The 12,346-nt window shown below is 36.0% G+C and overlaps 4 protein-coding genes across 4 annotated transcripts; 2 read left to right on the top strand and 2 right to left on the bottom strand.

The window, feature by feature from the left end:
• The first annotated feature begins 8 nt into the window (after window positions 1-8).
• On the top strand, window positions 9-2,810 carry PHYBLDRAFT_130339 (hypothetical protein). The gene is made up of 7 exons (XM_018429351.1): window positions 9-231; window positions 308-473; window positions 595-860; window positions 952-1,376; window positions 1,459-1,754; window positions 1,828-2,518; window positions 2,586-2,810. The coding sequence occupies exons 1-7, from the start codon at window positions 102-104 to the stop codon at window positions 2,736-2,738; spliced, it is 2,127 nt and encodes a 708-aa protein (XP_018298009.1). The 5' UTR covers window positions 9-101; the 3' UTR covers window positions 2,739-2,810.
• Window positions 2,805-3,651, bottom strand: PHYBLDRAFT_157404 (FKBP12 protein). The gene is made up of 4 exons (XM_018433612.1): window positions 3,630-3,651; window positions 3,348-3,523; window positions 3,110-3,223; window positions 2,805-3,040 (listed from the first exon to the last, which is right to left on the bottom strand). Exons 1-4 carry the CDS (start codon window positions 3,638-3,640, stop codon window positions 3,015-3,017), a joined length of 327 nt encoding a protein of 108 aa, XP_018298008.1. The 5' UTR covers window positions 3,641-3,651; the 3' UTR covers window positions 2,805-3,014.
• On the bottom strand, window positions 3,630-5,779 carry PHYBLDRAFT_75746 (hypothetical protein). Its single transcript, XM_018443093.1, has 6 exons — window positions 5,307-5,779; window positions 5,111-5,245; window positions 4,888-5,056; window positions 4,600-4,781; window positions 4,247-4,486; window positions 3,630-4,202 (listed from the first exon to the last, which is right to left on the bottom strand). Exons 1-6 carry the CDS (start codon window positions 5,637-5,639, stop codon window positions 3,864-3,866), a joined length of 1,398 nt encoding a protein of 465 aa, XP_018298007.1. The 5' UTR covers window positions 5,640-5,779; the 3' UTR covers window positions 3,630-3,863.
• A 4,777-nt stretch (window positions 5,780-10,556) lies between these two features.
• Window positions 10,557-11,267, top strand: PHYBLDRAFT_59010 (hypothetical protein; the record flags this gene model as incomplete). The annotated part of the gene is made up of 3 exons (XM_018440422.1): window positions 10,557-10,828; window positions 11,169-11,189; window positions 11,216-11,267. The coding sequence occupies 3 exons, from the start codon at window positions 10,557-10,559 to the stop codon at window positions 11,265-11,267; spliced, it is 345 nt and encodes a 114-aa protein (XP_018298006.1).
• Window positions 11,268-12,346: the final 1,079 nt, after the last annotated feature.

Raw genomic sequence — 12,346 nt, 5'->3', positions numbered from 1 at the left:
TTTTTTTTCCTTTTTCCTCTTTTCCGATTTCTTTCTCACTCTTAACTTGACCTATCGATCACTCTAATCATTGCAGAACAGAAACCAGTATTCATTTTGAAATGGTCCGGCAATCCGATGGGAATCAACCTACAAATGGACAATCGTCCCGCAATGTCTCTGAGAAATCTAGCATGGCTATTTCCGAAGTAGAAACAGTAATATTCAGTGATAAGGAAGTCCAACCTTCTGGTAAGAAAAACATTTAATCAGGACAGTATATATAAAAACCATGCGATATATCCTAAGCTATAATTGATTCATATAGACACCAATGACATTGATATAGCCGAACGGCTTCCTCCCTCATTTGCAGAATCAGAATTCCATCATATTCAGCGTAGACAAGTCAACACCGCACGCGGAACTCTTTTAAAATGGTCCGAAGTACCCTCCCGCTATCCAAACTTGAGCAATGCATGGGAATTCGCGGGGTGAGCTTCTCTATATACTCTATACGAGTAATCATGCATAGAAATATGCATAGAAATATAAATATAAATATAAATATAAATATAAATATAAATAGCATTTACTAATTTCTGTTTTTGATAGATGGGGAAGCACATATTATATGGAATTAGAACCAAGCGACATTGATCAATTCCACACCACCCGAGATAAAAGAACACTTATAGGACAATGGCGTGCGACCTCAATTGCTGGAAATGATCTCATTGCGTCCGTTCTCTATTCAATTGGGCCGTGTGTATTGCAAGCAGGAAAATATGCACCGATTTCAATGTTTTTGGTAGCATTACTTATGTATCCTATGAAAAGAATCATTACAGAAGTCGCCACAGCATTACCCCTTAATGGAGGTCAGTTCTGTTTTTTATTTATATTTTTTATCTTAATAATATGTTTTTATGGTGTAATCAACTTCTTTTCTCTCTATATCTCATTTTATAGGTTGTTACAATGCAATGCTCAACACGACATCAAAAACTGTGGCAGCCGTTGCAGCATGTCTCTCTATTCTCGACTATCTCGCCACATGTGTGGTATCGGCATCAACAGCATCTGCATACCTTGCTGCAGAAGTCGATTTACCCGAAAAATTTTCAGCTTTTGTATTAACAATTATCATTCTTATTGCTTTCTCACTCGTCTGCATTTTGGGCCTAAGAGAATCTTCGACCCTTACTCTCTCGATATTTACCTTACATTCAATCACTATGGCCGTTGTAATGATTGCAAGTATAGTTATGTGGGGTCGTCAAGGAAATAATGTCCTGATTGAAAATTGGAATATACCAGATCCTGAAGGAACTTCACCACTCCGGATGATATTCAATGGTTTTTGTATTGGCCTTTTGGGAGTCACTGGCTTTGAAGTAAGTACTTTTATTAGAAGTTTTTTTTAAGAAAAGGCTAGTTCTGTATCCATTGATCTTATAAACCAATCGTCTTGTATAGTCTGCAGAAAACTACATCGAAGACTTGAAGCCAAATACATTCCCCAAAGTCATGAACAACATGTTTAGCTTTCTCTTTGTTATCAACGCCCCGATGACACTTCTTGTCGTTGTACTTGTCCCTGTTCCTGTCATACAAGCCAATGCAGCCAATGCTGTCTCTATTTTGGGACAGTACGCTGTAGGTGGAAATCGTTGGCTTCGCGTGTGGATCATGGTAGACGCTGTCATTGTACTTTGTGCAGGCGTTCTTACTGGTCTAATTGGTGCTATCGGGCTTGTTCAACGCATGGCAAGGTTAGATAACAAATCATATATGTACATCAGATTATTAATCACATTACTGCATCTATATATTAAATCTGATTAGTGATCGTATCTTGCCTCGCTTGTTTCTTATTCGCAACCGATGGACTGGATCCTATCAGTATATTGTCTTGGCTTTCCTGGTACTCAGTATCATTATGTATGTAATTGTTGGAGGAGACACAACATCTCTATCAGGTGTATTTGCTGTCGCCTTCCTATGCTCTCTCTCTACGTTTGCTGCCGTGAATATCCTGATGAAGTACAAGCGTGGTCGCCTGGTGCGATTCATTAAAGTCAACCTCCTTACTTCCATGGCCACACTTGGTGTTCTGATCGGCAGTTTGATTGGCAATATTATCATTGACCCTGAGATCGCTGAGTATTTTGTTATCTATTTCTGCGTTGTGCTCTTAGTTGTCTTGATCATGTTAAAGAGTGCATGGCTATTTAAGCTCTGCTATTGGCTCTTTGATCAGATGGATTTCTTTCATCGCTTCGAAAGCTTCTCCAAAAAGGCCGAGTCTTTCATTCAAAATCGTATCCAAAACATTCGTAAAGCACCATGCGCTTTCTTCCTCAAGACAGATGAACCTCACGTGATGAACAAGGCAATTCAGTATATCAAGCACAATGAGGACTGCGGACACATCAAGCTTATTCACATATACAATAAAGTCGGCGACATCCCGGAGCTCATGGAAAACCATCACCGTACATTAGATGAGATATATCCCAAAATACAGATTGACTTGGTAAAATACAAATATACAAAAAAATCTCTGCTGATTTGTACTTGAATACTAATTATTTATAACCTAGGTTTTTGTACAGGGTACATTTGATCCTGCCACAGTAGACGCGATTTCTCGACAACTAGATATCCCAAAGTCATTCATGTTCATTTCCTGTCCAGGCAAAGAATTTGAATTTAATTTTGGGGACTTTGAAGGAGTGCGCATTATCATGCTCTAGATTCTATTTTACTACCAGTTTATTTTTTTCCTTCACTTTTCCATCATCCTTATACACTGTAATTCACACTTTTTTTGTCTCTTCTACATATATTTATTTTGTTCACGTCTAGTAGACGTGTAATTCATACACCAAAAACCAAAAAGAGCACTCATTAAATAATAATAATAATAATAATAATAATAATATATTTTTCAATTGACGGATTTCTTCAACTATCCAATAATTCATTAACTATTGAGATGCCAAATTATGTGCAGCATAATAATGATGTTTCTAATTGATCTTCAACAACTCAACATCTAGAAAAAGAAATATGCAAGTCAGATTCTGCTGGATCATTCTATTTCTTAATTTATTTTTTCACTTACCGAAGATGAGAGTGGCACCACCAGGAATGAGTCCGGGGTAACCGCGGTCACCGTAGGCGTAGTCAGAGGAGCAAGTCAATCTAGCCTTCTCACCAAGAGACATCTTGGGGACACCTAAAAAGACACATACGCAAACACACAAATGTAAAAATATTAGAATTAAGTTATATTTGATGTTCTCTACTTCTTCTTTTTTGCTTTGCTTTGCTTTGGTGTTTAAAATAGCTGTGTATATTACCCTCATCCCAGCCCTTGATAACCTGGCCAACACCAATGACGCAGGAGAAAGGCTTTCCGCGGTCGCGGGAAGAATCGAACTTCTTGCCGTTCTCGAGGGTACCAACGTAGTGCATGGTCACCTTATCACCCTTCTTGGGGAAGTTGACACCATCACCAGCCTCGTAAGATTCAATTCTGATACAAATTACTTAGCCATAATATTCTTCTTTCTTGCATATTTTTTTGCTGCTTTTTTTGGTTTGCTTTTTTTTATTTAATCTCGTTTCTTTATATGCCTTACTTGACACCCATGTTTTTTGTAAATAGAGAAGAAGAAGAAAAAAGCAGATCTGACGCGTCAAGAAAATAACATCTCGGAATAATCTCCGACAACGGTGAGGTCATGACTTATTAAGCCACCGACACCTTTGTGGTATGCAAGGGTTTGGGTGTGTTCATTAAAGAAGAGATAGGACAGGAATGAGATTAGAGTCAGGTGATGAATGTACAATGCATATAAAGGATGGGATTTTGATCAAGGTGTTGAAAGTCTTTGAATGTTGTCTGCGTTTGAAAAGGCATCATCAAAGTCAGAACTTCTAAAGTCGACTTCTCTCTTTACAAGTTCAAATACTAAGAAACCAATGCTGGTGGCTGGCACGACTTTCATGACAGTAGTTGCAAATTCTTGATACAAGAATCTACGCCAGCTTCCGCCGTTTAATCGCACCTGCAGCTTGCACTGTTTCCATGTTCTCTTGTAAAGTTCATCAACAGGTACACGGGAGGACTTGTTGGTAAACTCTGACTGCCCTTCTTCAATATAAAATATACTGTGGATCTTGGAAAGGGGGTGTTCGATTGTCTGATAGGCCTACTACATCTTAGTATATTTTGTGTAGCCAGGCATTCACTTACCACAGCTGCTGTTGCTCCGGCTAATATAACGAACATTGGCTCAAGCATCCACGGAGGCTGTTCCGGCTTCGGAGTCAATTCAACCTCATCTTCGTCTTCTGTATTCCATCGGCTGTCGAGATCATTAAGTGACTTGTGAGAATCAACTTTTAGGTCATATATTCCATCAAGATAATAGTAGTATCCTTGCTGCTTGACCCATTCAAATGTGGCAAAAAAAAGACCACAAGATAATGAATCCTTTTTTTTAAAAAAAAAAATACGTATATATATATAAATATAATAAAACACAAGATAATCCGCAGTCAGTTTACCAGCTTTGTATCATCCTAAATATCGTTCTTTTCACATACTCTCATCAAAGTCAAGGTAAATCCTCGATAAGCACTCGCCACTCCGAGTTCTTTTAGGGTTGACTTTGCGAACTGGTACATTGACTTGTGCTTTCCCTCCAAAAGATCACTAACTTCGAAACGCACTTTGAGTGAATCCAATGGTGCGGCTACAATTGATTGAGCTGCTCCTGCCAAACATCCTGTAATAACGTAAGCAGTCCAACCAGAAAATAAAAAGAAAGACATTAAATCATAGATTCTTTCTTCTTCTGGTTTCTTTAGGGTTAGTTGCTTCTAAGCATATACCGGCTGCGAATACGGCAGAAAATGGAGGTGGAGGGAATGGACGATGGAGCTGAAATGTGCTAGGTGGGTGGAAGAGTGGGAGAGTAGCGATATAGGTTGTGTACAGCACAGTGCCAATGACCGTATTGGCGATCAAGGGAGGAAAGATGTGCCGGGGAATGAAACTCCACTAGAGAATATCAATAAATGTATTCATCCAATGCCAACCTCATAAAGCCCTTACCCCCTTGGTTTTGACGGCGTGGGATATCATGCCAATGGAAGTATAGCGTAAAGAAAATTTCTTTGAGGTTGTCTCATCGACAGGCATAAGTGCCCTGGCCATAATAAGATAATCCACTCGCAGAGGCCTGAAAAGCTTTAGGGTTGTGGGTGAGGAGTAGGAAAAAAAAAGAAGAAAAATTGGATTAGTATCTTACCTTTACAGGGGTCCTGTAAAATAAGTAGAGTCCCTGCATCATCAACGTACGGGCAATAGCTGTAGACCCACCAACTGATGTTGCATCTTTGGCCTTTTTTCGTTTGCTCACAACAGGGGTTGTTCCATGAGTAAGGTCAGGTACAGGAAGTGCTGATGGCAGTAATGGAGCGATCGTAACTGGAGGGTGTAATTGCGGTAATTTAAGGACAGGAGGCTTGGCTTGGTTGTTGATGGATGTGGGCGTCTCAACTGGTACTGGCGATGCCAGTGTCGAGAGGGTCATTAAGCACTCGTCAAAGATAGACTTTCTTTCCCTTAAATAGCGAATCATATTGTAGGGTCCGTAGCTGGCCGAAGATGATAAGCCACCCCATTTTTTGAGCGGAACGATTTAAACACTGGACTCCTTGTGGTTCTTGTACAATTCAAGAGGATATAGTTAGGGTTAATAGGATATGATAAGGGTTTCTATGAAAGCACAGGGCTTCTCTTACAATTAATTTGAAACGATGTATATTTCATTCTCATCCGCTGGGTACATCTAAAAAGTATGTTTTAGAGGGACAGCTTGATCAACCTTTGTGCACCCCAAAAACTCTAAAATAAAATAAAAGCTGATGTTATCCGTCTTTATGGAGATCGTTGATGGTGTGCTGCTTTTTTCTTTACGTATATAAACTCAATGAGGTGGTTTATTTTGATATCCTAAATTCTCTAGGCTATTGAGACAATATAACATGAGCTTCTTCTTTTTTTTGTATAGAAGATAAAGAAAGGAAAAGAAGAAAGATAGGCTACAAGATCTAGTCAGGACGGAACACTGCATGTGAAAGATAGTATAAGGTGTTTAATTTTTATACATTTTTGCTACAAACACATTTTGGGAGTTCTTCCTTGAATAAACAAAATTGAGGTTTTCTGATTGTATTTTATTTTATGTTACTCTATTTTATAATATATTTTTATGGCAAAATTACCGTAGATCTAATCATGTAATAGCAATTAAGTTCCATTATTGTACTTGGCATCTAGTATCTCTATTAAATAGACAGGATCATCTTTTTGCTTTTAAGCTTACATGACATGATTATTTGCAGAAATAAGTAAAATTATGCTCCTTTAAATAAGCAAGGATAAATTAAAATAAAGCTATATTGATGTAAGAGTGTATTTGTAGTGATATATCCTACAACAATATATATGTATATGTATGTGGGTACCAACTACTTGTTCTCTTTTATAGAATTTTTAAAACATTAGTCTACAAGTTAATAATATATGGTTTTCTTCATAAATTATTTAATACTATTTGAATGAATATTAGCCGTTTTATATTATATACTTTCCGTACTTGTTTTTGCACATGTGTGTTTATTTTTTATTATAAAGCTCCAGTATCGTGTACAAATAATATACGGGAGATGTATGTAACGAGAAATATATTCGTATATCTCAACTATAATGAAATAAAGAATTGTATGTATATAATTTTTAGCTGTAACAAGGTGATTGTTGTATGTGTGTGTAAAATTTGGCTCATAGATGAACTAATATAATGTCTAACAGATCAATACCATATTCTAAAACAGCCTGCATAGTCTCCCAATAAATAGGGATTTTCTGCGCACGGATCATGCTCACGTGAAATATCAAGTCCCGCTATTTGAGGAAAATGATTGTGTAAAAAGCAAATCTAGCCTGGGATATCTGTATGAGAGAGTGTATTGTTCTATACGCAAATATACCTATAGATATTATAAAAAAAAAGTTCCAAGAATACTCAAATTAACCATATGTAGGTTAGATAAACTTGCTTAAAGCATTGTGTGGCTTAGTATTATCCAGTAAAAATAGTCACAAATACTCCTTCCCCTTTGACATCAGTGTTGGTTAATTGTACTTTCTTTTGTTGTAAAAGAAAAAGAAAAGAGTACTTACAATGGCATTTAAATTTAATTTCACGGCAAGCACATCATAATTGGCATATATTTTGACGTTGAGACTAACATTACAATAGTGTGATGACCTCGACCTTGATGAGACAGATGAAGGACAGCAATTAGAGTCCTCCCTTGGAGACCTTTCCCTCGAAGAAGAATGCAACAAAATCCCTTGTCAGCAATACGATATCCTTGTAAGTTTACAAGAGTGTATAAATATACCATTTAATGTACAAAAGGCTTGGAAGAGTCTAACTGGTACACAATTAAACAGTCTTCTGCCTTGCCAACTGTTATTCAAGCTGATATGCTAGAAATTCCTTCTGTGGAGAAGCTAATTTACAAGCGTACACTTGCTGATGTCAAATTTCAAATGGCCGAACAAGACACTTTGGTAGATCAAGGAGACAATTCTTCGTCCGAGGTTGTATCTATGCTCAACCTAAGCGGCAATAGTGATTTAATCCGTGGAGTTTATGAAGGTTAGATTTCTAGATAAAAAGATATACACACACAAAATTATGCTCCAATGATGCTAAAAGGCATTTAGGTGGTTTCAAGACTTGGGAATGCTCGGTTGATCTTGTGCAATTCTTATCTCAGCTCCCCAAAGAACAGATTACCAATAAGAAGATACTTGAGGTGAGAAAATAAAAGAAATAAATTGGATTGTGGTTTAAAATTCTATGCTGATAAATTGTGCGTTATATGCGTGTGTTTATCTATGCTTAGCTTGGGTGTGGATCTTCACTTCCTTCCTTGTACCTTTTGTCAAAAAATGATAGCAATAAGGTTGATGTTCAAGATTACAATGAACAAGTGATTCGATGCATCACTATACCCAATATTCTTCTCAACACGATTCTGACCATCCAAGATCCCTCTACTGCGATTAACGACAACAAAGAAGAAGAAAACGAAGAATCTTCAGAGTCTGAAGATGATGAGAACGAAGGCGAAGACGAGGAAGAGGAAGAGGAAGATGAGGAGGAAGATAGAATCATTGGTGATTCCAACACATGCGATGCAGAAGCAGATATTCCAGCAGAGCAGGCGCCTGATATGCTCAGACGTCTCAGCGAGCGCACAAAAGCATTCATAGGTGACTGGAGTGGTTTACCGGTAAGCAGTGTACAGATAGATATATAAAAAACAAAATACTCGGTATCCTAAATCTGTTTCTGTTTCCTTCCCTTTAAACAAAAAAAGGATAAATTAAACTTGAAAAATGATGAGGATAAATACGATATGATCGTCACTTCAGAGACCATCTATGCAGAACATGCTCTCCCTGATCTTATCCGTGTTTTCCAAAAGGCACTCAAGAAGCCAAGTGGTGTTGGGTAAGTCCAAAAGATATATTATTTCATGATAATTTATGCCCTGTATTTAAAATTATATATAGTTATGTTGCAGCAAAGACTGTTTACTTTGGTGTGGGAGGTGGTATCTTGCCATTCTGCGATATCTTGAGAAATACAAAGGATTCTGATGGCGACAAATTCAAAATTGAAAAGGTGTTTGAGAGTGATAGCACAGTAAAGCGTGAAATCTTGAAAATCACCTGGGATATTTAGGATAATCAAAATATACATATAATCTCTCCCTCTTTTCTCTTTCTCTTTCTCTCTCTTTCTCTCTCTCTTTGCCTCCTCAGCTCACATATAAATGTGATTGGTCATGCTGTTCTACTTAAGCGCATACAATAGATTTTGATACTTTAAATGTTATGTTCGTATTTTATATATTTATGTGTGTGTGTCTATATGCTAAATTCAATGAAATAAGCATTCAATTCACTCGTATATAATGTGGCAAATGATTCAGTTAAACGAGCAATATTATGACATTAGTAAACACAATAGCTCTAATAGCAATGGTATAGAACTAGTGTCACACTACCAATAAGATGCTTTGATTTATTATGTAGTATCTGATACATTTAAGACCAAGGGCTTGTATAGTATTTAAATTATCTTGTGAGTCTCTGAGAAGACACTTCAAGAAGAAGGTCACCGCTAGCATTTGTTTTCTTTGATACTAGTAAAGAAATTTTAGCTGTAATTGAATACAGGTGAATCTATTTACAGGCATTTTTTTGGTTGTATATATGAGCGTAATATAGTATATATAAGAGAACAAAAAGAGAATAGCAGTGTGAATTGTTTGTGAAAAACATAGTATGGTATGGCGATACACAATAAAGATCGCCGAGATTTTGTGCGTGTCTGTAAACTCCGCTCTGGCTGTGGATTCCTTAGAAAATTATAGACTTGAATGCTAACACCTTCTTGGATTAGTTTATCTGATGTTTGAAATCTGAAAATATTGTCTGGATAACTATAAAAGTCCTTTTAATACTTGGTACCAAATATCGTATTCTTCTTTGAATTTTATATAGAAATACAGTACAATACAATATAGTACAATGAAACAGATAAATAAATAAATAAATAAATAACTAGACCTCAAAGAAAATAAAGATCGTATTATTGTGTGTATAATTATACGATTGCTGTAAATTTAAGTTTACATGAGTAAATTGAACATGAGGGAATATGGTCCAGTAGAATAGAAGTTTCGGGAAACAGATTTGTATCCAATACTATTAATAAAGTAAGATTATTGTTTGTTTTTGTTAGTACTATTAATATTGTATGTGACGAGCTTCTTACATGAGGTATCAGTATTTATAGCCTATTATTATCTTAGCAACTGATTGATGTAGGCAATTTCCTCGTAAACATCTTTACACGATTCATTGCTAACTAAGATTCTCAAGGCGAAATTAGGTCTTGGTAAACCAATCTTAATAGAAAATATAGTCGGAGCTGGCGTGGTAAACAAGACGACAAGTAATTTATATATATATATACGTGTGTGTAGGTGTATAAAAGTCATGTACTTCTCTATTTGTATGATTTAATTGTTCTCTATCTAATACATTTGATTTGATTTCACAATAAACAACGTCGCCTCAACGATAAATATGAGTATATATATATATATATTTATATATTTAACAGTAAAAAAAATAAAATCAAACATCAATCTTCCCTATTCAGTAGTCCTTGTTCCGCATCTCCTTCTATGGCAAGAGACCTTACGCATACAAGACCAGGAAACCCGGAACAGAAAATAGAATAGGCCACAAAGAAAGTAGAATAAAGCAGGCTTTTATTTTATTTTGCTTTATTTTCATTTCATTACTTTCTTCATGTCATAATTTGATTCTTTGTCGAAAGTATATAAAGCCCTAGAGCTGCCTATGAATTCACTGTTATCTTAATCTCTCTTTCCTTTTCACCATGGTTCACCGTACTACATTCCTTATCACCATTACTATCCTTCTCGGAATATTACACGTCACATCTGCTATTGAATTGACTGGAAGTGGACTTTGTGCCAACGAAGAGGATTCTTCAGATTGTTCCCAAGCATGTTCCTTCTTGGTTCAAGGAAACGGCGAATGCATATTTAACCAGTGTGTCTGCAACGACTTTGAGAATGGAGAATGTCAAGGCGATGATCACGAAAGCTGTGATGAAGTCTGTCAAGAAATTTCACCAGAACTAGTTGGGTATTGTACAGATAGCCAATGCAGCTGCCTTTCTTGATCAAAGTGTTATTCACCGATTCGCGCGTTTTCATATCATTCAACTCACCACCGTCAACACATATCATCCCCAGCACATACTACACCGTACGATGTATTCCCTCTCTTTTTTGGGCTCCAAAAAAAGCTTTACTTTACTTTCCTTCCTAACTTTTTATTTACTTCCTCAAGTGCTCTTTCCCCTCCTTCCCTTGTTCTCTCTCTCTCTCTCTCTCTCTTGTAAATGTTCTCCAACAATAATAGCTTTAAATACTTGTAATAAATAAATTATGATAATAATGATATCTCAAATATATATATTTAGATATTTTGACCTTTTTATTATGTAAGTAGCGCAAATTTTGTAACAAGACACTACTCAAAACGTGATGAGTGCAATTTCGACTTTCTCTGCCTTCCATAATAAAATCGAATTAAAATAAAATAATGAGAATCTCGGTAGGACAACACCAAACATATGCAATTTAGACTCTAGTGAAACCCTGTTTTCTTTTTCTTTTTGGTTACATATGAGTTTGTACACAGCTTCGAATCATAATTCTCCTGAAGGTTATCCGGCTGTCTTCCCTCATATGTGTGTATAGATATATCCAAATATAATTTAATATATACATGTTACCCTGGTACTAAACAAATTGTAACACTCGCTTGTCATCCAAACTTAATACCACTGACAGCATCAAGATTTCCCTCCCCTGGTCTGGCCTGGTACCCTTTGCTAGCTTTTATTGTCAATTTACTCTGTTTCTCAAATGATAATTGAGATAAGTGTGTATTTTTAGCATCTTTTATATATGCTATACTTTATCTCTACAAATTAAATACCTACACCACATAAATTTTTCTCTTATATATATTTATATATCCAAATTTCAGCGGATTGACATTTCCCTCTTTAATATATATTCTGGCTTATGTTGAAGAATGGTTTTGGTGTGTGTTTATGTATATAAATGTATAACGGCAACAAGACATACTCGTAATCGATTACTTATAATAAAAACAGCCTGAAGAAGGGGGGGATTATATGAGGGAGATATAAAAATCATCTTTCTTTCTCTCATCGTTGATTGTTTTTCATTTGTAATAAATATATATATATATATATATATATATATTGTCTTTTGAGCCCTAGATGTTACAATCATCCTTCCGAACCATGGAAATAAATTCGAATATCAATCTAAATTGAGAAAGCTCCGCTGGACATCAGTTAAAACGTCTTTACAAAGAAAAAAGAGAATTATACTAGAACGATGATAAGTATACATTTGTACCCCAGATTGAAAGAGTGTCTACGTTTTAAAGGTGGACTTTCTACTGTATACCTTTAATTATTCAAATAGACTATGTTTTGCTGTGAATTTATACATATGTATACATATGTATATACTCTCTATAGCACATAGTAACAATTCAGATATAAGCACTAATACTAATATTAAAAAAAAGCAAAAGCTTTTTGAGGTATTTTATTGCGTT

Source organism: Phycomyces blakesleeanus (genome assembly GCF_001638985.1).
Source record: "Phycomyces blakesleeanus NRRL 1555(-) unplaced genomic scaffold PHYBLscaffold_2, whole genome shotgun sequence".
Taxonomy (NCBI): Eukaryota; Fungi; Mucoromycota; class Mucoromycetes; order Mucorales; family Phycomycetaceae; genus Phycomyces; species Phycomyces blakesleeanus.
Note: the sequence above shows the minus strand (reverse complement) of the source record. Positions and strands in the feature narration are given on the sequence as shown.